Source organism: Hetaerina americana, unplaced genomic scaffold (genome assembly GCF_022747635.1).
Source record: "Hetaerina americana unplaced genomic scaffold, ioHetAmer1.1.p SCAF_5, whole genome shotgun sequence".
NCBI classification, from domain to species: Eukaryota; Metazoa; Arthropoda; class Insecta; order Odonata; family Calopterygidae; genus Hetaerina; species Hetaerina americana.
In genome coordinates, this window is record NW_027287095.1 from 44,734,273 (window position 1) to 44,760,345 (window position 26,073).

The following is a 26,073-nucleotide window of genomic DNA, read 5'->3' on the forward strand; positions in this document are numbered from 1 at the left end:
GGGTGTTGCGCACCTACTCACGAACTTCGGCCTCCCGACGGATAATAATTTTTTTTAAACGTGGGCAACGATCAAATTCAAATAGAATTCGCCCCTTGAATTGTGGACTTCAAATCATTCGAAGCGATTCGAGGACAAAAGAAAGGAAACCTTTCAAAACTTAAGATACGTTATCGAGAAGGGGACGTGGCGGGTCTGCTCCCAACGCCCCAGCGGTAAGATAAAATCTTTATCACAACCATTCTCACTCTTCATCAAAGCCCCATTACAGCTGACAGAAAGCTTCGAGAGAGCAGAATCGAGTGTCAAGAAACGAAGTACTCCTCTAGCCTGTAGCATCCGCGTAGAGAACACAGTCGGTATAAATTTAAGTTGCTTGATATGGGACAGCGAAGTCTAGGATGTTAATCTCTTACAGAGAGTGCGACATTGCTAAATTACGAGTATATTCCTCAACGCCTGAAACGTTGGAGATTGACGCAGAATGATTATTCACGGAATTTAAAATTAAATATACCTCCAAGGGAAACTTGAAAGAGCATTAATGGGCATCTCAAACACTTTGGACCGATTGAATAAAATTATCCTGGAAAGATGAGAAAACTATGTAAAGGGAAGATCAACTGTTCATCAATGAAGTAAATTAGTTGGAAAGATATATATAATTAAGGTTACCATTACATTTTATGGTTTCAAAAAGGGTGATGCTTTATTCGAAATGTTGAACAATATTGGGTGAGGAGGAAGGGGACAAACTACAACGAATTCCACTCTTTCGAAAGGCGAATAATATTTCCAAAGAAAGTCGACTTAACGTTATATGTCTTCAACAAACTGCTTCGAGAGAAATATCAAACGGCTGCTAATTTAGGCCAGCGATAACTAAGTCTTTTATCACTGACATATGACCTTTATATGACACGATCCTTGTGTCTCAGTCAAGCGCATTAGCTGTCGCGAAGAGAGAATTCATATGTGGCAAAATACGCATGCCAAAGACGACTCAGTAAATCCACAGGATTAAAAAATCACCAAGTACTTTTTGACTTGCATTTTTCCTCTTATTTTTTCACGTCCAAGATATACTCGAAAAACTTTGTGCGCATTTGCTTATTTTAAAATACATTAACATGATCAAGAAAGGTAAAATTAATAAATTTATTGAAAAATGAAAATGAAAAATCATACAGAGGTTGCTTTAGCAATGGTCTGACGAAATAAATGAATTTTTGCCAAGAATGTTCCGATTTGAAAACTCATCAAGCTTATGTCAACCAAGGGAGCAAAACATTCATGTATTCTCCTCTCAATCATAATCTTCAATATTCCAGATCCTCTCATTATTTCCTGCATCCACTATTCCTATCTTCTTCTCATTACTACGAAGAGCTTATTTCCTCCATCACCATGTCTAGGAATTTATTTGCTTTCTTTCCGCCCATTCTTCTTCCACACACCCAATCTCAAAAGCTGCCATTTACGATAATCCTCTATCATCAACGACAAAGTGACGGGTCAATACAAAATTATAGTCATCAAAATATTTACTACTTTTTTCTCATAATATTTGCTTAAAACTATTCTCATCAACTTCCACCTAATTTCAAAAACTTATTAATATAACGCAATTTACCATTAAGCGCACTTAGTACTCATTTAATTTTCTATAACACTTTCTGAATGGTGGGTCACGGTAGTCCTGGGGTAGAGCTTTGGACTACAGATCCGGCTGTTGGAGGGCCCGGGTTCGATTCTCGGGCAAGCTTCTCTAGACACATGCAGCTCCACCCAAGCTATATGGTTTTTCGGGTTCCAAATCTTCCTGGGAAACCATAACCGGCACAGGGAAAGGAACTGGCCCCCCTTCCCTGATGTGTGATTTTCACACGCTGTCGGGCTTAGTACCAGGTGAAATCTACCATCACCTACCAAACCGACCTTCGGTTTGATTACTGTGTTATGTTTCCTGAATGGTAGAAAAATGTTTTATTTTTTGAAATACATGCAATCCAACTTTAAGGACTAAGTTAGTTTGCCAATTTCTTCAGATACTCATTACTCTTAATTTCTGCATGATAGATTCTCACCTATTCATCATATTGGTTTTGTTCTGCGCGAAGCAATTATTACAATCTTTTGGTTGAATATCTAACTGAAGGTTGAGTATCCGCAAATTTACTCTTCTTGAATAGTCCCCCACTAATTTGTGATGAATGCCCATGATGGACAAACCAGTCTTCAGCCCCCGGCTTATCACTGCCCATCCTGAATCTCTATCCGATAGCCAAATCAGTGCAGTTCAAGAAATTTACGGGTTTCCAGTTAGATATGCAAGACAAGATTTAAAAAAAAGTGAATTATCTTGGGTAACTCGCTAAACCTTCCAACAAAGGTTCAGTTAATAAGGGCATTATATTATGGGCGAGCCACGTCTATGTACAGACATAGTACGTTGAGCATGCATAGTGTCCATGTTCCAAATAGAGAGGAGAATACATGCCTTCACGCTCAATTATGATGCGCGCGTGAGAAAGTAGAAGACTCACGAAAGGGTCTTACTTGGCTTTTGTCGTCCTTTTACAAAAAGAAATAGAACCAAGGGAATTCAGTAATCATTTCCTTTACCTACCTCGCTTTCAGTATTTCGCTACTATACGTGCATTTTAAGATTCATATCTCGCAGCACACCTTCATTCACATTCATATAAAAATTACGTACGAAGGTTCGGCTGTCGCTGGTATTGTATCGTTTCTAGTGTGAACACTAACTAGGTGTCGTATTCCCCATCAATTTTTGTTTGGATAAGATGATATATCTATGTGCTACATTTATGGTTTAAAAATAAATTAATCTAATTTTATGTCTGCCTGGCACTACTGATAAATTGTGTGTGTGCCCATTTGGACTCCGATTAATCGGTTTTAGACTTCTAATCAGTCTCTCTTCAGGGACCAGGCCACCAATGCTGATACAACTGTCGAAAACGACGTGGAATTGAAATCTACAATCATTCGGTAGCAAATATTTTCCAGGAATCAGGCGCTATAAATTGCCACATTAGTCCTGTCGGCATACTTCTGAGGTTTAAAATAATATCCAAAAATCGATGACCCATAAATTCATCAGTAGTAGTAAAACTCGGGAGCATCGATCGCAAATTCAAATTAACTTTCCGCCTTCGAGCCGAATTTTTCCACCCACCAATGTGTTCATGTCTTCAATAAAAAAACCAATGATAGGGTACACGAAAAATCACACAGCTTGGTTGACACTGAGGATCCTCAAGAGGCTTCCCCAGAGAGAGAGAGAGAGAGAGCGTCTCCGGGAATCGAACCTAGGCCCTGCGATTATCAGCCCAGCGCACTATTCACTGGACAACCACGGCGCTCTAATAAAAAACTTAAAAAATGAAATCCTATTCTTAGCTCAAAATTCATCATTGATTTTGCATTTAAAAATGGAACCCGCCCGTACCATTGGGGACTGGAAATAGAGTTATTTTTGTGTCTAAATTTAAAGCGACATCTTTTCAATCGACAATTCTAGCAGACATTGTACGTACAACAAACGAAGTGGTAACATGCACCCAAGCGTCATCTCACTTCATGGTGTTTGAGGGTTTGACACCCCGTGACGCTCCGTAATGAGAAGGAGAGAAGGGTTTGAATATGCATTGTGCCAAGGTAGGCACGATTAAAATGCATACATCACTCGCGCTCTCCCGCCAGTTTAAAGAAACTTAACGAAGATATTATTTTGCAACAGTACAAATGTAACATGCAACATGTACAAATCATTTCAGTCAGTATCTTGGCAAGAGATCATAATAATTTCTTAATCTTTATTACCATTTTCTATTCATTACCACAAAACGCAGTTTTAAAATAAGGGATAACTAATGAGAGTATAAATTGAAACTTTGCACTTCCACATAAAGATTTAATATTTTACTGCTAACGTTTCCATGCTGCGCATCATCATCAGGTCGTGAAATATTAAATCTTTATGTGGAAGTGCAAAGTTTCTTTTTTTTACCCTCATTATGAAGGAATTCCATAAAGTTAAACCTGAAACTGCTGTGTTTATCAAGGTATAACTAAATTCTCCAATTGTACATCAGTGCCTGGCGGCTACCTTTTCTTGGCATATCTATCATACTAGTGTCCTGTTGAATTTGATGATCATTAAATTTAGTTAGTTAAATGTTAACTCGTAAAATACCACTAAGTAATATTCAATTGTCTATGCACGGGATATTCTATGTAAGATTCTGTGTGTTCTATTACGCCGTTGGTCGTTTGGATAAAATACGTAATTTATTGAACTTACGACAATATTATTTTTTTTACTAATAGAATACACACTAGAGTGCACATGCTACGGTTAGCTGAAATGAGTAAAAAAATCAGAACATTATGATTAAGACGAATTACTCTTGGATTTTACTCTTCAAATCAATAAACTACTCATTTCTCATCCCCAGGGCAAGTTGCGCACGGACAGGCTGAGTCCAAGCTTTCCTCATTAGTGAAGTCTTCATCGAATCGCCCATTACTTCATCGAGTAGTATTTTCCTAGAGCGTCCCCGATTTCAAAAATATTTTCAAACTTAATCATAACTTGAAGAGGAATATTAATGTTCTTGAAAACGCCAATATATCAGCTTAATAAAAATTTTCTTCCTTAAACCGTTACAATCTTTCGCAAGGTCTCGTGGTAGTTAACGCCTCTAGTCGATATTCATTAAATTTCAAGTGCCTGTTTTTGCATTAGTATAATTTTGTACTTTTCCTTGCGATTCCTATTCAGAGGAGAGAACTAAGATCGCCGACAACTGAGATTTTAAAATTTTATTTAGCTTTCATATGTTGGGATGATTTATTAATGGAAAATGGCATGCGCTAGCGTTGAGAGGGTATGCCGCCGTCTCATGAATACAGGGGTTGGTCTCAAATTCTCGTTTTATTAAAACAACTGATATAATATCTGATTCAGGGTCATTTTGGGATAGACTTATATTTGAATGATTTTACCGTAAATAATGTCAACTGATGATCCGAGACGCTGGCTAAGCAAACAAGCATTACCCTATCCCGATTGTCAACCGCCCAATTTTCTTTCGTCGTGTCGACGTAGGGACCCGATAAAATACATTCATGGCTCCCTCATAGCTCTCACTCGGGGGTATTCGTACATTTCACACAGCTGATTGGCATTAAAATAGGCTAATTTTCCGTTGGTGAACCCACGAAAAGAGAAGCAGAATGCCAAACCTAAATATGCTTGCTTATGCAAATCGAAAGGAGACTTGAGGGTGTTTGCGCTTATATTCAAAATAAAACTCAATATTTACCATTCGGCTGCTACATGATGCTTGATTTCATTCATAATTTAGATACTACATGACAAACTAACTGTAATTGTAACAAGTGTAATTATGATATAGCCACAACAGCATTCGCGGAAAAGGCTTCTTGTTTCAGTACCATTGTGTAGGCTGTTGGTAGCATTAGTAGGTTGCTGTTGATTCCCTGTTCACTGTATGCAATTCTTTCAATAAGTTCTGAAAGCGATAAACTTCAATTTTGAAGCTCACGTTAGGACAGTTAACTATCTCAAATGCATTTAGTTGAAGTATAAGAAGGAACTTTCGCAAACAAGAGGTGAGAGGAATAAAAAAAAAGAAAATTCAATTATTTGATATACTCCCACGCACCGACGAAGAGTCGGAAAAGACAAGCGCTCTGCAACAAATATTAAAATGCCAGGGAGACCACCCAGGGTCCCCGTCTCCTCCAGTGAAGGACGACGTGGCCAGGGTATTAATACCCGTTGTCGATTACTTACCCTGACCCCTGGTAAGGACACATATGACGACTGGTCATGGAGAGGAACACCCCACCCAGGAGGAATTTAGAAGGATGAGCTGAGAGGAAAATCAATAAATTTAGGTGTTTCCCCGGCAGCCGCGAACTCATGAATGAAACCAAATTTATCAATAAAATTAGAGTCAAAAATACATGTACTTTTTAAATGCTAGCTTAATGATATTTCAAGTAAAATATACTACATCCCTTGAGAAGTTTTCTGATCATAATTGTGATGTGATCGTGTAATCATATGAAATCCAGTGGCCACGTTCTTGCGGCAAGGAGAATAAATTATTTAAACTGTGCAGAAATAAGAGCTGAGTAAGGATACCGAGGAGGAGATATGAACACAGTCCCCGTCACCCTGGCGTTCAGGCGGGGACCTAAGTATGAATACCACTCCGGTGGGATTACTTCGGCGCTCTATAGCTCCTCCACTAAGACGCAAGGCAGGGTTATCTCGCGACTGAATCCCTTCCCATCACTGACTCTGAGAGCGGAATAAGCATATGCTATGTGGTAATTTGACGACAGTATATGGACTTTTTTCCGTATTGATTCGGTCGCTATGTAATGAGGGACAGATAGAGATATGAGTCCATAACTATCGTCGATAAGACGGCATGGAAGATATCACGTGTGTAAACAATTTAGGTGATATTCTGAATGCACATGAAGAAAAAAGTAATGGGGCAACCTTCCATTACCCAAGTGTCAGATGGAAGGTGACACGATTAGTAATCATATCACACATTTCCATTAATGGAAATACCCTGTAGTAGGTATATGAATATGTCTTATATTCGACAGACGATATGATTCATATTACTGAAGCCCCTGATGCCGGCATTACTCAATATTCAGAATATTGCCTAGCTATATAGCGTAGAAATAGGAGCATTCTCTCTGATTCATCTGAAATCTGAAGATCAGAATTAGGAATCCCTAGACAACTGGATCATGAGGGCCACGGAGACGCTGTATCCTTATTATATATAATGTAGAGTACCATCATAAGTGAAATAAACGGTACGACGAGCACTTTCGGAAAAATTATGTCGGCTTAATTATTATAGTGTTAGGACCAAATTACCCCTTTAGATACGTCCCAATGCGGGGGGGGGGGGGGGGCGGGCACTCGTACATATAAAATTTGGCTTGAAATTAAAAAAAAACTTAAAATTTAAGTTTCAGTACTTTGAACAATGAGGAACTGAATATTCGTGATGGTTAGTCTTTTTTATATTGCGCGGGTTTAAAAGCATTAACGCCTAAGTGAATTCAGCATAGGAGGGAATCGTGAAACGGAAAAACTATTGATGAGGGCAAGCTACGAGAAACGATTTATGGAATACGGTAATAAGAAAATCATCGCAAAAATATTTTTGAGACGCAGGAAATGGGCATAAATATACCTCTCTCGAATTTCTCTTAGGTGTCAACAGTTGGGATGCCAAAAAGTGAATTTTCCCCTAACTATCGCAGCATTTTCGATTTCTGGTGCACAGTAGGCACTGACCAGATTAGGATGTGCATATCATGTTGAACCCATGGGCGAATTTAGGGGGAGTACAATCAGTAATTATTCCTACATATATCTGAAAATGTTCATCGAAAAATTCCCTTCAAATCTTTTCCTTCAAGTTGAGCCTACCCATAGGTATGCATTATCGTAATTATTTACTTTGACCAAGCGAACGAAGTCGTTACTTTTAGCAGCATATTAACTTAATCGAGGAAAGAGAGGAAGGGGCAGGAGTAGGATAGGGATGTTGGACGGAATGAAGGGAGGAAGAATCATGCAGAATTGCAGAGGGGCCTATTGTAAGGTTGGATTTGGGACTGTGTTTTGTTAACAGATACAGGGAAATCGTCGCTGCATCGCTTGGTAGCTTGTGTCCATCCAAAACATTCATTAAACGGTAGATTACCGATAATAATAATCCCCAACTTTTTCCCTCACTATTTTTTTTCAATTCCCTCTCTCTACCGCACCAAAGATTAACCAGCCCACAGACACAGCCCACAGACAATATTAAATGCTGTACATGAGAAATCGGCACACAAAGCATTAGTCACGTGATTCGTCGACTAATTATAGTGGAGTAATTGGAAAGAAGAATCGGAAGGAGATACACAAATGCAAGGAAATAGATGCAGCAATGCCCCACAGGTACGAGTATTTATGACAGATCGAGAGAGCGTGCCACCATCTGATAATTCAAAACTGCTCAAACAAGTTTGACAAGAGATTGGTTAATCGACCTTTTTCTTTAGTGCAGCGTTTTAAATTACTTATCACCAAATTTATGCTATTATACCTTGACATGTGGCGTGCAACGTAAATGGCACGATCAAAGGTCTGCTCCACATTTTGTATCAATAGGAAATCCCTATTCGGCGGTGATATACATATTTCAAATGTCTTCAACGCTCGAAGTTTCTTTCTGTCTGACAATATGGGAAGCACGAGGGCAATGAATACCGTAAGGCTAAATACTTGTTAAGATACGACCCATGCAGAATGCGACAGACCTGGCCTTACCCGAGACTTCCGGTTGCGTTGAAGGCCGCTTCGCAAGGCCACCGTGACAAGCCCTAGCACACATTTTTTCGCAGAGGAGAAGAGGCGATAGTCTTAACGTTTTGTTCCTGGCCCGGGAAAGAAGCATAACCCTCGGAGTTAAAAGTAATCCCTCGACCCTAGAGTCAGGGAAGGAAGACGTCCTAGGTTCCGCGCAGGAAGGGTCGCTCATTAGAGCGCGAGCTGAGGATTTCTTTGACCAACGCTTTCCTTGATCGGGTCAATTCCCTCGAGCCAGTCCACGGGGCAATCCACGCCCTTCTTTTGTGTCGTTAATGAAACGTTGCTCAAAACTCACGCCGAATCTCCTAAATCATTAACGAAGTGCATAAACAGTCAATTTAACTCCTTCGTAGCTCGCTTCGTAGTTCAGGGTTCACAATTCCACGCGAGAACTATTACAGGGGTTCTTCAACACGACGCACACATCGACTCCTCTTCTAACCATGAAAAATGTGATGATGCTTCTTCCCAAGGTATAACAGAATAGGTATAACAAACTGTGATAAATGATTGTGTAAATTGAAATCTTAGAAATTTGCATATGACTATAAATATATAACCATGCGATGAAAAACACCGCAGTTGTTGGATCAAAGTTGAGGAACTAAAGCCAGGAGTTCAACATTGAATGAATTATGACAATTATTCGAAGAGGTCAATCACCTATAACCAAGCAAGGAATTTCGAATACATGATAATATGTACTTGTAAAATTCATTTGGATAAATTTTTATTGGCTAAATATTAAAAACTTATCGAGACATAGACTGTGAGTTACGAAAAAATCTATTGCATTGAAATCATGATTTGTTTGAGTTGTTACCTAGAGTAAACTTCCAACCTTTTGTTTAAAACTTACAAAAATGAGCATGATTAATTGTTCAAAAGTTACACCTCATTCTGAGTTACAATGTTTCTTCGCATTTCCTTCCGGCATCCCTCTTTGGAAAACCTCGCTGAGGATCTTAAACTAATGACAGTTTTGAATCTATATTTCAAATGAAATCGAAAATAAAAAACTTGACTTTTCCGCATAGACATTTTTTTTCTTAAAACAAATTTCTATTTGGAAAAGCCAAATTGTTCATTTTCAATTTCAATATTAAGATTTTCCACCAAGCCACTTCAGAAACTGTTGTTTTTTTTTATTTCAAATGATAGTAAAGAGTACTTTTTCACAGAATTTTAATAAATTCTGTTGAAAATTACATCTCTATTAATTGAAACATAGCAACACATAACTTCCATGGAGTGAAACACTGTAAGGTTTAACTGATTATTAAAAATTATTTAATTGCTAGTGCATTTGATAAATATTTCAATCTCAGAGTTAACTCATGTTTATTGCCGGAAGGAATACTAACATCCAGGCACAGAAAGTAAGGAAATTTGAATTGGATGGTGAATATCTAGAACAACACAACAGCAATGGGATATAACGAAGAACTCTCTCATCGCTAAGGAGGGGGATTAAGACATAAAAATTCATGCTTTAAATAACAAATAGCCTGGATTTAAAACATACCCAGATTATCCCTCATCTTTATTCTCTCACCAGGAAATATTTAATAGTCATGGTATTATTAATTTGACCAATTCTAACATTATACCGCCAACACTATGTTTTTGGTGTCCGGATCAGCTTGTTTTCACACCCAGAGACAAATTACGTTCAACAGACCCACGCGATCAATAAGGCGCGTGAACGGTAGAATTACCTTTTTCTGATAGAATAAGGACAAAAAGGAAGTGGCAGCGATGCCAATAGCAGTTGTTACTGTTATCATACACAATATTTTCAAACCTTTCCATGTTGACATTGTTAGGTAGAACGCATCTCCTGAGATAAGAGACGGAAGTGATGGCAATAATGGAAAGAAAATCCAGTAGCCAAAATAATAATACAAGTAAAGTTATGAGGACACTTGTTCTTTTGAAAAAGCACACGAAATGTAACCTCATTCATAAATGATTGAAATGCTTTAATAACGATTGAAACGAAGTTGTAAAACTCTCGACAGGGACTTATAATCGGGAAGACTAAGAAATTAATTTCCAAGTTTTTCATACAATGCTCTTTAAAATGCAAAAAATTAAGCTATAGCGCACGTTTAAATAATCTTTACACTGCATTTACAAGCATTAGACATTAGCATTAGGCTCGATCATAGTTTTTTTTATCATAAGTAATGATGTAAGTATTGATCCACTAATTCAAAATGCCACTTTGCATTAAACAAAATGTCGTGAAACAAAAAAAAATTTTTTTTGGAAAATTCAATAAATCAATAAATTCTGAGCGATCAGCTTAATCGGAATGCGGATCATACCACTTGGCTTGTGGTGAAATGAAAACTGGATTGTTATTATTTGGTAGTTAACCTACTGGTTAAGGTAAGTTTTGGATGGACATAGGATTTAACATCCCTACTTTTCTCAGCTTCGTCTATCAGGAAAACCCGACACCTTACGCCTCATTGAACTGTTCTTCAATTCTTCATATTTTCTGCCTTCATTCATTCCGTCCAACATGGCTATCCTATTCCTGAATATGTTACAGGGATATAGACGATGCCCATACACTTGATAGGTACTCATCCTGGACTAACTTCCCACTCATCACATCCTCGTGAGCGCTTCACTGTCAAAGCCGTCGTAAATTAATCAGCCGCCCACTGTGAATTATAAAAATAGCTCTCATATATAACCCTCTTACCATAACGCTTTAACAATTAAGAGGACGTCACCAGTATGCTCGCGCCAGCGTGATTTTCGTCGACCGACTCTGGCAAAGCGGGTGACCACCACGAGGTGACCAAGATCACAGTTCGTGGGTCTTGTTCCGAGTGAAATCTTCAAATTCCTTCGAGTGACTGTCATTCTGGTGAATGTCTGATGATGAAATATCGTGCGATACTCGAGATAAAGGGGAAAAAAGCTTTCGGATAGCATGCGGGAAGAGTTCTTTCCAAATCGAGTGAGCTTGATGGTGGGGCGAAGGCTCTCTCTTCAAATTCCTTTGGCCTCCCAACAAAACATTACCACGGGACTTCTTACTTGAACAAAAATATTTGTGTTTTTTTGTGTCTGTGTATTGGCATTGAGGGGACTTCGTTCGATGCACTTTGAAATTCGAAGACTTCGTCATTTAAAAAATTGTCTGTGTGGCACTCAAAACTTCCATGTTTCATGAAATATGTGATTTTATTAAGAAAAATTAGATTATCCTCTCCTATTTTCCTCAATTTTTTCACCAAAGATATACAATTTCAGGAATGGTGACCTTCACGGAATAGAGCGATTAGTTTACTAATTATTCAATTCCACCCCTTTAGATATTGTCTTTAGCACGAAATCAATCCTCCGGTAGAGTTTTGCGGGGTTGTTTTCTCCAACGTGATGCTACGAGGTTGAACCTACCTGTATAAGCCGCGATTCCTAAACAAAGCGCCAGTCAATAAAATTTGTTGTTGTTTACAATTGCGGTGGGACACATACCGTAAATTCCCGGTTTGACAGATGTACATCTTGACTTGAATAGTTTTCCGTCCATATCAATGAGTTTGCGTCGGCGCAATCGACTCCAGAAATTCAGAGACAAACAATTCGCAACTACAACTGACACTTCACCCACAAAAGTAGTCATATGTGTGTAGAAGAGTCAGAAAAAAAGCAAACACCACCGATAGCTACGACTTCTTCTTACAACAACGGAAATTATCAATCACCATGCTGCGTCATGAAAAATGCATCTCCGATCTTTTTGACGGAGTGGATCAAATTGCTCGTGGAACATAAGAGTTTTTCGGGAATACTTCTGCACTTCGGAAGGTTGCGTCGGCAGATACATTTCTCAATCTAAAAAACATTCACGAGTGCATTTTATCTGCTCGCATTTGTCTGTCGCATTGTTATTTAAGACTTCTACTAAAATTTCAACAGTGGTATCCTCAGTAAGCAACTTGAAAATTTCCCAATCAAAACAAGGCAACGCTTTCTAGAGCCGAAAAACATACGAGAAAATATCAAATACGTTTAATTTTGGCTACTCGATGCTCAGAATGAACTGACAAATGGGTGAGAATATGAACTTTCGCATAAAGGTGTACCTGCTTTTTAATACCAAAGGGGGACTACGGATGGGGGTTTATTGGAGCCCAAGCCATTGCAAGTTTTCGAGTAAAATTTCGAACAATAAATCTGATAAAGCCACAACATTACCTAATCTATACTGATATCATTGTTATTTTTAGAACAATGTAGAATAGATAATAAATTACCAATCGTATAAAATATATTGTCCAAAAAACAATGCTCTAATTAAACTTTCTTAGCAATTGAGTATTTGCGCAAAATATGTTTCCTTAGTACAAACTTTTTTCAATCCGGTGATATTTCACGAAATTTTTTATCTGGGAACAGACAAGTTTCAGCACATTTTTGCACCAATTCTTAAATCTAAGACCCATATTAATAGAATAAGTCGATCAGTTTTAAGAGAGTCCCAAAAGTCTCGACAAATTAGCCGAGGAAGCACGAGGAATCATCCACCAGGAAGCACACACGGGAAAGTTTGGCCGGAATTTGGACGGGTAGAGGAGCTCGCAAGAAGGGAACCCTTTCTTCGAGCTCGGCAAAAAATGGGAAGGTAGCACAAACCAGAAGCAAAAGCCCTCAAGTGGGAAAACCACGTGGTGTGTTTTAAGGCTTAATAGGGGCGGAGGAGAGGTAGGGCGGCGAAAAATTCGAGAGGGGCACACCGACCCAGACAGTCGCGGAGGGACGCCTGTTCCGGGATGCAGAGGTGGATTTCGACGGGCGGTAAGGTGGGGGCGGTTGTCGGTGCTGTTGTGTACGCTCAGCGTCCTAAGTCGTGGAATGAGGGACTAGAGGGGGGAGAAAAGCGTTTTGAAATGGCGAGTAAAAAGGAGGGAGAAAGGTCGGGAAGCGTATGGAAAAGGAAAGAGGTCTACGGGGAAAGGAGTGGGAGGGGGCAAGAAAGAGCACGGGGCAAGGGCAGCTCGACCAGAGAGACGTGGCCTCAAAAATTTTTAGTCAACTCCTCTTTAGCCCATTCCAGCATTTGCATGCAGTGGCATTACATCTTGGAGTGCACGCGTGTGAAAAAGATGCTCGGACATTTTTATGGGTTTGAAATAAAAAATGTCATAGTTCTGAAAGAGCGTGTGCCCTTTAGTAGAATGACAGCGACCTGTAACACAAAACCGACGAGAGGAAGACAAACACGTTGCTTTCGGGTCCAAATGATAACCGCACGCTGGTGAGTCGCAGAACGCAACGGAATCCTACGAACACTCCCTCGGCCGCAGAAAAACTTGCGATTTTCCCAGAGACTTGAGACATGAAATGTCTTTAAAAAAATGATTCGTGGCTTTGCGGATTCAGGAAACACTCTGATATACCCGAAATCGGTTTGACATATCCGGATGTGTGATGCTGTGTGCATCTTGGAAAGGGGCCAAGAGTCAAAACAATTGACTTACCGTGACAGCAGCAGAAGGAACCTGGCCATGACGATGCAGGTACAACCAATCTATTCGAACGACTGAAGCCGGTGCGGCGGAGGTCTCCGCTACTCACTGGTGATATCCCAACGCTCCTCGCTTCCCTTCTCACTCTCTCTCTCGCGCGCTCTCTTTCTCTCCCGCTCGCAGCGAGCCCGAGAAGGGAGGTTTAGGTCGGGTGCCATTGATTCTGTCGTCCAGCGCCTGACGTCACTAGTATCGAAGCGATATGTTGTCCTGCCCGATAAAAGAGGGTAGGGAGAACGGGTCTTCGTGAAACACGGTTTGATATTTCGAGAATAGCACTCCGAAAATATTTCCGATGAGATTGTTTCCATCATATCCGTTGACATCCCTGAAATATGGAGAACACGATACAAGATTACTATACTTTACGTCGTAAAAACTAATTAGAGAATGAGAATTAATAGTATATTTCCATGTGAATTAACCATTCGCCGTTTCTTGGAAAATAGGACATGTGGCGGAAGTGTGTTGCTTCAATTTAACCTAATTTATTATAAATGAAGACAAATACGATCAAGAATATCATTGCATAGAATGGAAATTATTATTTCTTTTCACTTTCGCATGTAAAAATGCAGGAGAAAATTTCAACAAGCTATTATTTTTAGTGCCAATGTACGAGCAAATAATATATCCTATTATCTTATCAGTATACTCAACGTTCTTATTCAAATGATTTATGAGGTATTTGTAAATTTAAAAAAAATCTTCAAAAAGAAAAAGATTTTTTCCCAAAATATTTATTACTGCAGTTTTATTAGGCTTTTCTGTTTGGTTTAGATACCACTCGGACTTAAAATTCATCCGTGTTGCTTCTCCGATGTAAACAAAGAGCTGACCGATAAGTTTTTCATAGCAACAGCTGTTTTTGCGTCATTCATAAAATTGACAGCTGGGAAACAACAAGATGGCGTTCGATTATGGAGAAAGAGCTGCGTATTAAGTTTAACAAAGCTTAATTTCATCGTATTTTTAGTTAATGTTTTGGTTTTAAGAAATATTCCATTTACTAGTGTATGCAAAAGAAATGCTAGACCTAGAAGTTATTCCTGAGCGATCTTTAGGATGCGAGCAATGGGAATTTATTCTTGGTAAGTGGCATTTTGTAATAATGTGCCAATTTCTTTTATTTATGTTTTGATCTTGGGGAGAACATTATCGTTTCATAGAAAAATGTTATATCAGTGTAAGCCTTAATACATTAAGTGTCAAATGATAGATCGAGACACTTGCCATTTTGTTGATAAATAGGAAGTCTGAATATTTCACAAACCGAAGTTTGAAGTGAAATTTGAAGGACCTATTACTTTATTATAGGAATGCATTTTTCCCAAGCTGTGGCTATTATACAATCCCAGGTTGGAATTATTAAAGGTGTTCAGGTATTATACAGCGAGACAGTAAGTGTTAAAATAATTTCTCCATTAATTGTGAATATTTGCTGGGGCATTAAATAATAACAATCCTACAATATAGGATCCATTGGGTGCAGATCTGGTTATCACATTGCCACAAGATGGAATACGGTTAATATTTGATCCTATTGTCCAACGGCTAAAGGTAGGAGTGCATAAAATATACTTCACTCAACATCGAAAAGGCTGCAAATTAAATTATTTTTCTTTTATTTGTTGTCTAATCACTTAATCTTTTTACTCTTCAACTTTTTCAGATTATCGAGGTTTATAATATGAAACTTCTGAAATTAAAATATTGGTGAGTTGCCTCGCAGAAAATGTATATAATTTGTTTACACAGTTTACTCGACCTTTGCATTTTGTAAAGAATATGATTTTATTTTTTTCAATCCTTTTTCTTCATAAAATCAAATTGTACAAATGGTTCTTACCAGTGGCATTAGGTTTACCTTGTGTTTAGTCCCTTTTAATTAATCTGTAACGGAGCTATCACTTTAATAATGTATCTTTTGACTTTTTTTATCACAGTGGGGTGACATTTAGTTCTCCCGAGGTGGTACCCAGCATAGAACAAATCGAGCATTCATTTGGAGCAACCCATCCTGGGGTTTATGATTCAGAAAAGCAGTTGTTTGTTCTGAATTTCCGAGGGCTTTCATTTAGTTTTCCTGTGGATTCCAAGTATCAGGTAACGCACATGATTAATTACATGGATAATATTTATAAAATTTATTGTACATAAGTATCCATCGACGGATTGGCAAAATAAGCTTTGGAGTGGCAACTACTCTGTTAAAATTGTGAGAGAAATTGGAAAAATCGAATTGTTTAGAACTTCCTTTAAAAAAATGCACTAATTCTCTGATATTAGCATTGAAGTGTTATTTTTGTGAAATCTTTTGTGAAAATGATGCTACTGTACTCATGCATTTTGCATTGTGACTCTAAAGTTTTTAAATGAAGCCTGTCAAGAGAGAGCCATCAAATTAGGCTTATAAAGTTAGTGTTTCAGGCTAAAATGAGATTTTCAAAATTTTACCCTCTAGGCCCATATAAATTTCTGTAGTTATATTTGTACAGAATAGATTTTTAATTCTGTTAGCAGAAGAACATAAGGCAGCATTTCAAACTTTTTATTTGCGATTAGTTTGGTATTGGTGAAATCTTATCCTTATGAGTATTTAAACATTCAAATTTGGTTATGGACTGCCCTTACCCGCAATTATTCCATATGTCTTACATGAACTTCCTGTAGTATGGCCCAAATTAGTGAAAATAATCATCTTACAAAAATTTTATAAATATATTGTAATTATATCTCTCAATGCCTAATGCTTCTGATACCTTTATGAAAATCCATGTACTTAAGTATCAGTTAGAAAAATACCAAGTGGTACTAATTTAGTTTTACTTAAACCTGAATTGTGAACTTGGGCATGGTGTTTAGAATCATTTTATCCTTTGCTCAGAAAGGTAGACCACATGTTGAGTAGGTTTAAATTTAAAAATTATTTGACAATTATGAACATAATTCCTTACAGAATAACTCATACTGTAGTTGGCCACTTCATTACTTTTCAAAATTCGTCCAACAGTTATTTCTTAAACAACTGTATGGCAAATCATGTGACAGTTAAAAGTACAAAATTCCTTGATGACAACACTATTATTAATGAAGAATAATTTGTGTGCTGTTGAACATTACCTAACTAAAAATGAGTCATTATTATTAAATATGTATTGAACTTAACCAGAAACATACTGTATTTGGTGGTATATAAGACTCTCTGGTATATAAGACTCTTTTCATTACGGCATGCAAGGAAAACATTCTATCAGTCTGTACAAAGGTGTGACACCCCACCAACTTAATTAACCTTTAGTATATATATATATATATATATATATATATATATATATATATATATATATATACCTTATTTAGTATAGTATATATACCTTAAATAAACCTTTAGTTCTTAAATTTCAGAAAAGCCAAATAGATGGCATTTTTTTGGTAGCGGGTGGAAAAAAATGCCTTGCCGCTGTTCTATTTCCATACTCGTAGGCATAGTCTAACACTCTTAAGTTTAAATTGAATTGTGTAGCTTAATCTTTTGTCTCCTTTGTCATATATATTGGAGCAATTTTTAAAGCAAATAATTTCACTCAGTAAGAAGTGCGCATTCTGTTTTGTTATAAACAGTTATGATAAAATACGATCAAGTTTGTTTGATATCTTGCTCACTTCTCTTTCAACTTCACATAAGCGAGTGACACAATATTCATCTTACACAATGGCGATGATGTTTTAATAACAACCCCAACTACAACCTTCTTCAATTGAATAATAAATATAATATTTAAGTATGTATAATGGAGTCTAAATAGGTAGTAAGAGCCATCTGGGTTAAAAATACTATTCAGTATTGAACATTAATCCATATAGTTTGAACCTTTGTGTAAAAGACACGGGTGGTTTATTGAACCATAATTTTAGAGAAAAGGCGCATCTAATAGGCCCTCAAATACGGTACATCTTGATATTGTTTGGGATGCCTATGTTATTGGAAAAATGTTCTCAAACACCTCAGCATTGTGAACTGTGCTGTATAAAAGGCTCTTATTCATCATTGTCCATTATCTACTATATAAACAACTTTCTCGAATAATACTTTGAAATTTTTTATCTGGCTAAGAATTCAAGGAATTCAATTTAGCTGGGTAACGCTATGTAATTTGAGAGTTACTGAGCAGTTTAGCCACTTGCCTTTGGTTTATGGATTTACTGGAGAAATCTCTAGGTGAAATAAATGTTTGAAAAAAAATTCCTATTTTGTCTACCAAATCAATCCATGGTCAGTGGATATCTTTTATTTCAAATATGTGTATGACTGCTGCGCTAGCATTTTAGGTAAATGTTATCCCCTGATTTAATAACATAATAATGGGTCTTGGTCAAGATTGAACCAAAATCAGCAGTCCTGTTCTTCTGAATATATCTTGGTTACTAAGAATTATATTTTCACTTGCTTCACTCATACATCTAACATCATCTTATGATGAGTCACCATAATTTTTACTTAGGATGTAACATTTTCATTTTTGGAAGTTCTCTCCTTTGCGACTGAAGTGCAAAGATTTCCTAGTTACTCTTCTATGATTGTCAATACTTAAAATGAGTCATTGTTCATTTGAATAATAAATGGCATGCCATGTGGAGATAAAAAGTTATGGCATCTAGTACCTGGGAAAACCCATATATGTGTGTTCTAATGTCATTTTCTTGAAGAGGAGCTGTTATTTGAGCCGAGATTGATAAGTATTTTATTTGGAATTTACAAATTATAATTCAGTTGATTCTCATCCCAATTTTACGAGCAAATGTGTAAGATATATCCTTACTGAATATGATTACCTTACAGTTTACGTTAAAGAAATACCTAGTACTTATACCACATATTATGACTGGTGTTTCTTACTCAACTGTTGTACAAATGGAATGATTTACATAATTGAGGTTTTCTGTACGTTCTGAATTCTCAAGTAAAACATCTTATCTTATTTATTTCTAAAATATGTTAGAAATATTTGGGGTCAGCTACTGTTCAGGTCGTCATTTTCTTTTTTTTATTCTTTAATGAATAAAATCGTGTTTTGTAACCTTCACTATTCAATTGTTCACAGCCAGGGTATGCGCATGGCCTTGGATCACTGCAATTCCCAACGGGAGCCTCCCCAGTTGCCTTGCGCATGGCACTCTACACAGGTAGTGTGCTGGCTGAAACAAGAGCACCATCACTGCCAACCATATGTCTGTTCAACCACCTTTACCTGGAGGAAGCTGAAGTAATGAGGGAAGGTCAGCGGACTCGTGGTCTCCGTCTCAAAGTTTACACAGAAGGTAGGAAGGGCAGTTACAATTAAGGTTGTCAGTGTACATTTTTGTTCTATATAATGTTACATTAAGTACATTTATTGTGTTAAAATATATTTAATTATGTATTTCCAATTTATTTTTTATTATTATCTATGGAAAGTATCCTAATCCAACAGTTTTGTAGTTTTCAATGAAATTTATGCATGCACTCTATATGCTTGAGTGACTTATATTTTATTATTTTAGATGGTTAAATTTGAAGTATTGTGAGAGAAATTAAATTTTTTTCAAAACCCAAGACTAAAAATGCATATTCTTCAGGTGTTTTATTTAGACAGGTATAATTTTTAGTTCTGTTGAATCCCTTTCAGTGTTGAAATATGAACTACAGAAAACCAGAATCAAATAATATTAATCTAAGAAATTTAATGGGACCTATTTATTTCCAAAGAAAGCAATATTTCAAATGGACATCACTGAAGTCTGCATGCAGTTAATCCACATTTTGAGAAACAACTGAATTATTAATTCCCAATCTTCACTATTGTCATTGCTGTATTTCTCGGCCCATAAGAGGAACTTATTTTACTTAAAAGTATGGTCTAAAATCAGCCTGCATATTATGGGCCTGGGGTTCACAGGTATAATTTTGCACTATAAGCGCTAGTCAATACACCAGATACAATAAGGAAGAAAAATATGATTACATATTTTTTCCCACGTCAGGCATAGAAAATGGTTTGCATTGTAAACATTTTTCATAATATCACCATTTTGAATCATTAGTACATAAACAACAGCGTTTAAATATTTCATTGAGAGTACTTCCTTAAAAAATTCCAAATGAATCATACATGTATATATCCTTTAGTATGTTTAGTCGCATCTCACATGTGGTGCTGCTGCACAACTTAATATACATTGGCCGAAAGTGGACGGTGCCCCTCTGCTAATAGATACATACATTGTATATATCCTGCTAAACTCGGGAATCTACGGGCATGCAACGTTAATTAGTTTGAGAGTTTCATGAAGACATACAAAATGGTTGCATTTAATACAAATTTTGATAATATCAAAATAATAACAGAAACTAAGCATTGCTAAAAGTGGTGATAACCTCCTGGGATCTTAATAGAGGTGATTGTCACACAATATGTCATTTCAACTTGAATTCATGAGCTACCCTTCATAACATGGAAATACGGCAGCTGAAAGGCATTTTGGCCCATTGATGATGAATTTATGGGATTCTATGATGAATAAACATTGATAGATGTGTAACTGCTAATTTTTTAATGTAGCAATGCAATTAAGTTTTTAAGTCAAAATAATTTACTACTCTCTGTCTGATGTCAATCTTCATCAAATTTGATGTCTTGTGATTTCCAAACATTCCACGTTCTAAAGTTTTACATGATTGAGCCATGAGTTTTCTCCTTTGTCCATAGGTCCTCCACGATTGATGGAGCCAAAGCGTCAAAGGCTGACCCGTGAGGTTCGGTTTGGAGACACATGCCAAGATGTGGCCAGTGCACTTGGGGCTCCATCGAGGGTGTTTTACAAATCAGAGGATAAAATGAAAATCCATAGTCCAAATGCCCATAAAAGGGTGACTTCACGGCGTTCTGATTATTTCTTCAATTATTTTACTCTGGGCATAGTAGGTATACCATTGAACATTATTTGAAAGTACGCTGGAAATGTTTTGTCCGAATGGTCAAAATGCAATTTTTTCTCATAAAAATTTGAATAAAAATGCTTAGCTCTATGATATATTTGTCTGAATATTTTAATTAATTTGTAGGGGAAACCATGAAGTATTTCCATGTTGTGGTGCCAATTGACTTTATGCCCCTGTTCCATCTGAACCTGTGTCAAGTTTATTTGCATTCACGATAAACAGTGGTTTTCATAAATTTTAGTCAGTTTTTAAATTTCTCATTTTGTAAAAACACACCCAGTTAAAATTTTTCTTGTTTCAGGATGTGCTTTTTGATGCAAAGACACAGAGGGTGAAGAAATTTGTCCTGCATACCAATTTTCCTGGACATTATAATTTCAACATGTGAGTATGCATTTAGGAAAAAATACAAGCACTTGGAAGTAGAAGTTGAAAGTATTTTTAGTGCATGTTTACTCTTCTTAACGCTCTAAAAGTTGTTGTTTGACTGGTCATGCTCAATATTAATTTAAAACTTTAGGTGATTAACTCTACAATTTGTGATTTCATTGATTAATTAGTTCAATAAATGAACTAATTACATTCCTGTTTTTTCAAATTCTAGTTCCTTTGCTAATTATTAGAGGCCCAAATTTAGGGGTGATTATTAAATAGTGAATGTGGTATTTTCCCATTTGTAATATGCATCTTATGTATACTGCACCCTTCCCATGGACTACAACTTTGGCGTGGGGCTTGTGCATTCCTTTGACCCCTAGAGCTGTGCTGGCAGGAGCAATGACATTTACTCCTTGTAGGGTCACCCATGCCAGATAGGTCGAAGGTTAGGATCCAGACGAAAGGTAATCCATGCTGCATCTGTTATTCAGTGAGGTAGCTGCAAAGGCATCTTGATCCCAGTGGGGCGATTATTGAGTGATGGTATCACGTTGAAAACACTATTGAGGTAGGCAACCAGAAATCACCTCAATTATTATTTCTAAGACTTTAACAATGGACAGAATAGAGAAAATCAGTCCTGACAACTGCAGGGCTCACCCGAATCGGCTGTGTTTTGTGCCCGGCAGTGGGAGAGGCAAGACTGCCACAGTCGTCATCTCATGAAAGGCTTGCCAACTAAGTAAAACCAACAGCAGCAGAACAGAAGATGAAGACCAAATTAGTTACAATGGGAGCATGGAATGTTAGGACAATGTTGAGGCTAGGAAAATAAGAAAATATAAAGCAAGTGATGGAAAGAGGAAATATAGATATTTTTGGTCTAGGCAAGGTGAAATGGATAGATAGTGGGGATTACTGGAGTGATAGAGTAATATGTAGCAGAGGGGACGAGAGCCAACAAGGGGTTGCCATAATATTGAATAAAAAGGTGGTAAGAAGCATAGTCAACATAAAACAAGCAATGGATAGAATATTGCTAGTAGAGATAAAAGCAGAACCATAAAATTTGGTAATTGTTCACGTATACATGCCACCAAGCAATCATAAGGATGAAAAAGTTGATAGGGTATAAGTTCAATTAGAAGACATGTTCGCGTGTGTTCCTCCTGGAAAACATTAGATAGTGATGGGGGATTGGAATGCGACGGTAGGTGAAGGAAGAGATGGTGATGAGGTGGGGGTACTGTAGTGGTTTAGGGGACCATGGGGAGAAAGCAATTGAGTTCTGCAGGAGACAGGTTAGTCATCACCAACACTTAGTTTAGACACCACAAATGGCATAGGTATACATGTAAAATGCCAGGTGACTCAGAAGTTATCAGATATATTATATTATGGTTGGGGACAGATTTAGGAACAGTGTGATCAATTCACAGTTTCCCAAGAGTGGATATCGACTTATCACATTTTAGTGCTCATGAAGGGTATTGTCCAATTCAAAAATATAAGTCAGGGTGGTGGGTTAGGAAATATAATCTAGAAGCATTATCAAAGGAATGATAAGGAAGGTTTATCATCATGGTGTAGAGAAAATCAGGATTTAGAGAATAGGTCAGAGTACTATTGAGAAAAAATGGAAATATATCAAATAAGGGATATTGAAAGCCACAGGAGAAACTAGTAGTAGTAGTTTTTAGGGGAGGCGACCGACAGCTAAGGTCATTTGCGCCATAGGGGATGGACAGGAAAGGATGAAGGGTGGAGGGAAACCTGGTGTTGGCATTAGCCTACTCTTTACGAAAGGTGCCAAGGGGTCCGCAGTTTAACGTCCCATCCGACGGACGGCGTACTCACTCAAAGTGCCCTCCACAAAGCACCTCAAGTAGGGATCAAGATACCACTGAAAATATTCAACACCGCCAGGATTTGAACCCGCGCCCTCTGGGTGGGAAGCCAGTATGTTAGCCCCCACACCATCTCGATCCCAGGAGAAACTAGGAACCGTTAATGGGAAAAGGACAAAGAAACCAAGGATCACAGATGAGATGATTAGAATTATAGATGAGAGAGAAAGTACAAGAATGTAAACACAAAGTTAGGAAGAAGGAAATGTAAAGAGTTAAATAATAAATTGAGATGGGTAATGAATAAAACAAAAGAAGAATGGTGGAAGATGCAGTGCAAGGATGTTAAATGTTTGCAGAGGAATGGTGAAATTGGTGCTCTATACAAGAAAGTAAAAACCTTATCGGGAAATATAAAGGGAAGATCTGTGTTAACAGTTAGAGATCAGTCAGGTAAGATAATAGATGAAAGAGAGAATATCCAAGCTTGATGGAAGGAATATATTCAAGAACTGTATCATAAAGAAACTAGGCCCACAAGATTTGATGAAGAAAGAGAATTTGATATAGATGAAGGTAGCTTAGGGCCAGGCATACTAGACGATGAGATAGAAAGAGCATTGAGGGAGATGAAATTAAACAAGGCTGTGGGGGTAGAAAACATTCCTGAGGAACTACAAAATAGTTTAGGAAAATTTGGGAGGAGGAGTAAATATGTTGTGATTCTTAACAACTACATGTATGAGGAAGGAATTTGGCCTGAAGACTTTGTGAAATCAGTTAGTTCCTATTCCGTAAAGGGTAAAGGCCATACTATGTGAGGATTGCTGGACTATAAGTTTGATTTCCCACACAGCAAAAGTGGTTCCAGGATCATCAGCTAAAGGATAGAGAGCAGTGCATATGGTTACTTAGGGGATGATCAGTTTAGGTTTAGGAATGGGAGAAGCACACACGACACATACCATAACGGTAATGAGACCACTAATCGAGATGAATATAGAATGCAATCAGGACATATTTGCCTGATTTATTGATTTTGAAAAGGCTTTTGATAGAGTGAATTGGGAAATACTAATGAGTATATTGCAGAAAATAGGAATTGATTGGAGGGACAGGAGGCTAATCCACAACCTGTACATTTCTCAGACTACTCGGGTGGGAGGGAGGGACAGAGAGTCTGTATAGGCAATATTAGGAAGAGGTGTAAGACATGGGTGTCCATTATCACCGGTGCTGTTCGATGTATATGTGGAGGAAATGATTTAAGAGACATGGGAAGAACTGGAGATAGGGAGGAAGTCTGTGGAGAATTCATAAAATCAGTTTGGTTTGCTGATAAATAAGCTTTAGTTTCTCAGTCAGCTAAGGGGCTGCAAGCATTGCTGAGTGAAATGGACATTCAGTGCTATAGATACGGGATGCAGATCAATATAAATAAAACAAAGGTTATGCGATTTTTCAGAAAGGGAAAGGAGAAGATTAACTTTAAAATAGAAGAGCAAAAACTAGAGCTGGTGGAACAGTTTACATATTTTGGAAGTCTTTTGGACCGAAGTAGTTCAAACGTAAGAAGAAGAATTAGCCTAAGCTTTCACAAGGAGGGATTTGATGACAGGTACGTTAGGTAAGGATGTTTACAAAAGACTGGTTAAACCTTTGATTTGGAGCGTAGTTATGTATGGTGTGGAAACGTGGTCACTGAAGCAGGATGATTTGACGTAGATGATAGGCTTTTGAAATGTGGGTGTGGAGAAGGATGGAGAAGGTGAAATGGACAGAGAAGAAAACAAATGAGGAAGTACTTGGTATGGTGGGCGAAGAGAGGGGTTTGTTGGGAGCAATCCTATGGAGGCAGGAAAAGTGGATGAAGGGGGTGTTGACCGGCAGTGGGATGTTGAAGACTGTGATAGAGGGTAGAATGTTGGGCAAAAGAGGAAAGGGAAGGAACAGGATAGGGATGTTAGACGGGATGAAGGGAGGAAGGAAGTACTCAGAGATGAAGAGGGACTTAATGTAGGTTGCTGGATTGTTTTGTTAGGGGTCACAAAATATTTATTTGGTAGTTGTGTCCATCCAAAACCTACCTTAACTAGTAAATTTCCATTTAAATTATACTGCACACCTTAAACTTCTTAATTATAGTGAGAATGTGTAATAGATAATGCCCACATATTAGATGAAATATTTTAACTTTCAATTTCCTCAAATGAAATTTCCTCGCCGAGTTAGCAAAACCTTTCCCAGACATCTCCGAAGCATTATACTTAGCCACAATATCGTAAACAGTTGATCTAATATTGTAAACAGTTGATCTGGGATATCAGAAGAATCAAAATATTTCGAAATATAATGCCCAGTGTGAACACTTTCGATAATAATGGCTCTTCGATTATACTCTGCACTTGTAAGTAACATCTCAACTATTTTGAGGTTTTGACTGTTAACTAGATGCCTATAGTTTTGAAGAATGCCTATCGCGACCTCCAGTGGAACTACGATATTGTGGGAAATTTAAATTTGAAAGGATTTAAGTGCTGCAACCTGTATGTGGAGGCAACATTTTGTGCAAAGATGCATTAAGCTGGAAACCATTAATTTTATGGAAAAAAGGAATCATTAAGTAGCCAGGTAATTTAAACCTGAAAAATCCAGTGTCTGGGAATAGGTTAAATTAGAAGCAGTTCCTAAATTTTTACCCCAGTAGAAATGTGCAATAAGGTATAGGTATGGCTTCTGGCCATAGCTTGAAGAATTCCCCTCAGTGGGTCCTTTTATAGAATTTAAAAGAACAATATGATTTCAACCTATAGTGTTTTATTTGGGGTAAAATTGATTTCATATGAGTATAAAATG

General features: G+C 37.5%; 2 protein-coding genes across 2 annotated transcripts in view; one reads left to right on the plus strand and one right to left on the minus strand.

Annotated features, from left to right (window-relative positions):
• Positions 1-14,051, minus strand: part of LOC139694371 (phosphoenolpyruvate carboxykinase, cytosolic [GTP]-like) — a 127,421-nt gene extending 113,370 nt beyond the window's left edge. The window contains exon 1 of the mRNA XM_071592877.1: positions 13,963-14,051. Within this exon, the coding sequence (XP_071448978.1) occupies positions 13,963-13,991 (29 nt within the window). The 5' untranslated portion in view covers positions 13,992-14,051. The remainder of the gene's footprint in view (positions 1-13,962) is intronic.
• Positions 14,052-14,921: 870 nt separating this feature from the next.
• The window catches only part of LOC139693691 (PHAF1 protein CG7083), a 28,962-nt gene continuing 17,810 nt past the window's right edge, over positions 14,922-26,073 (plus strand). The window contains exons 1-8 of the mRNA XM_071591934.1: positions 14,922-15,101; positions 15,328-15,410; positions 15,487-15,570; positions 15,683-15,726; positions 15,957-16,116; positions 19,116-19,332; positions 20,760-20,971; positions 21,294-21,376. Of these exons, the coding sequence (XP_071448035.1) occupies positions 15,038-15,101; positions 15,328-15,410; positions 15,487-15,570; positions 15,683-15,726; positions 15,957-16,116; positions 19,116-19,332; positions 20,760-20,971; positions 21,294-21,376 (947 nt within the window). The 5' untranslated portion in view covers positions 14,922-15,037. The remainder of the gene's footprint in view (positions 15,102-15,327; positions 15,411-15,486; positions 15,571-15,682; positions 15,727-15,956; positions 16,117-19,115; positions 19,333-20,759; positions 20,972-21,293; positions 21,377-26,073) is intronic.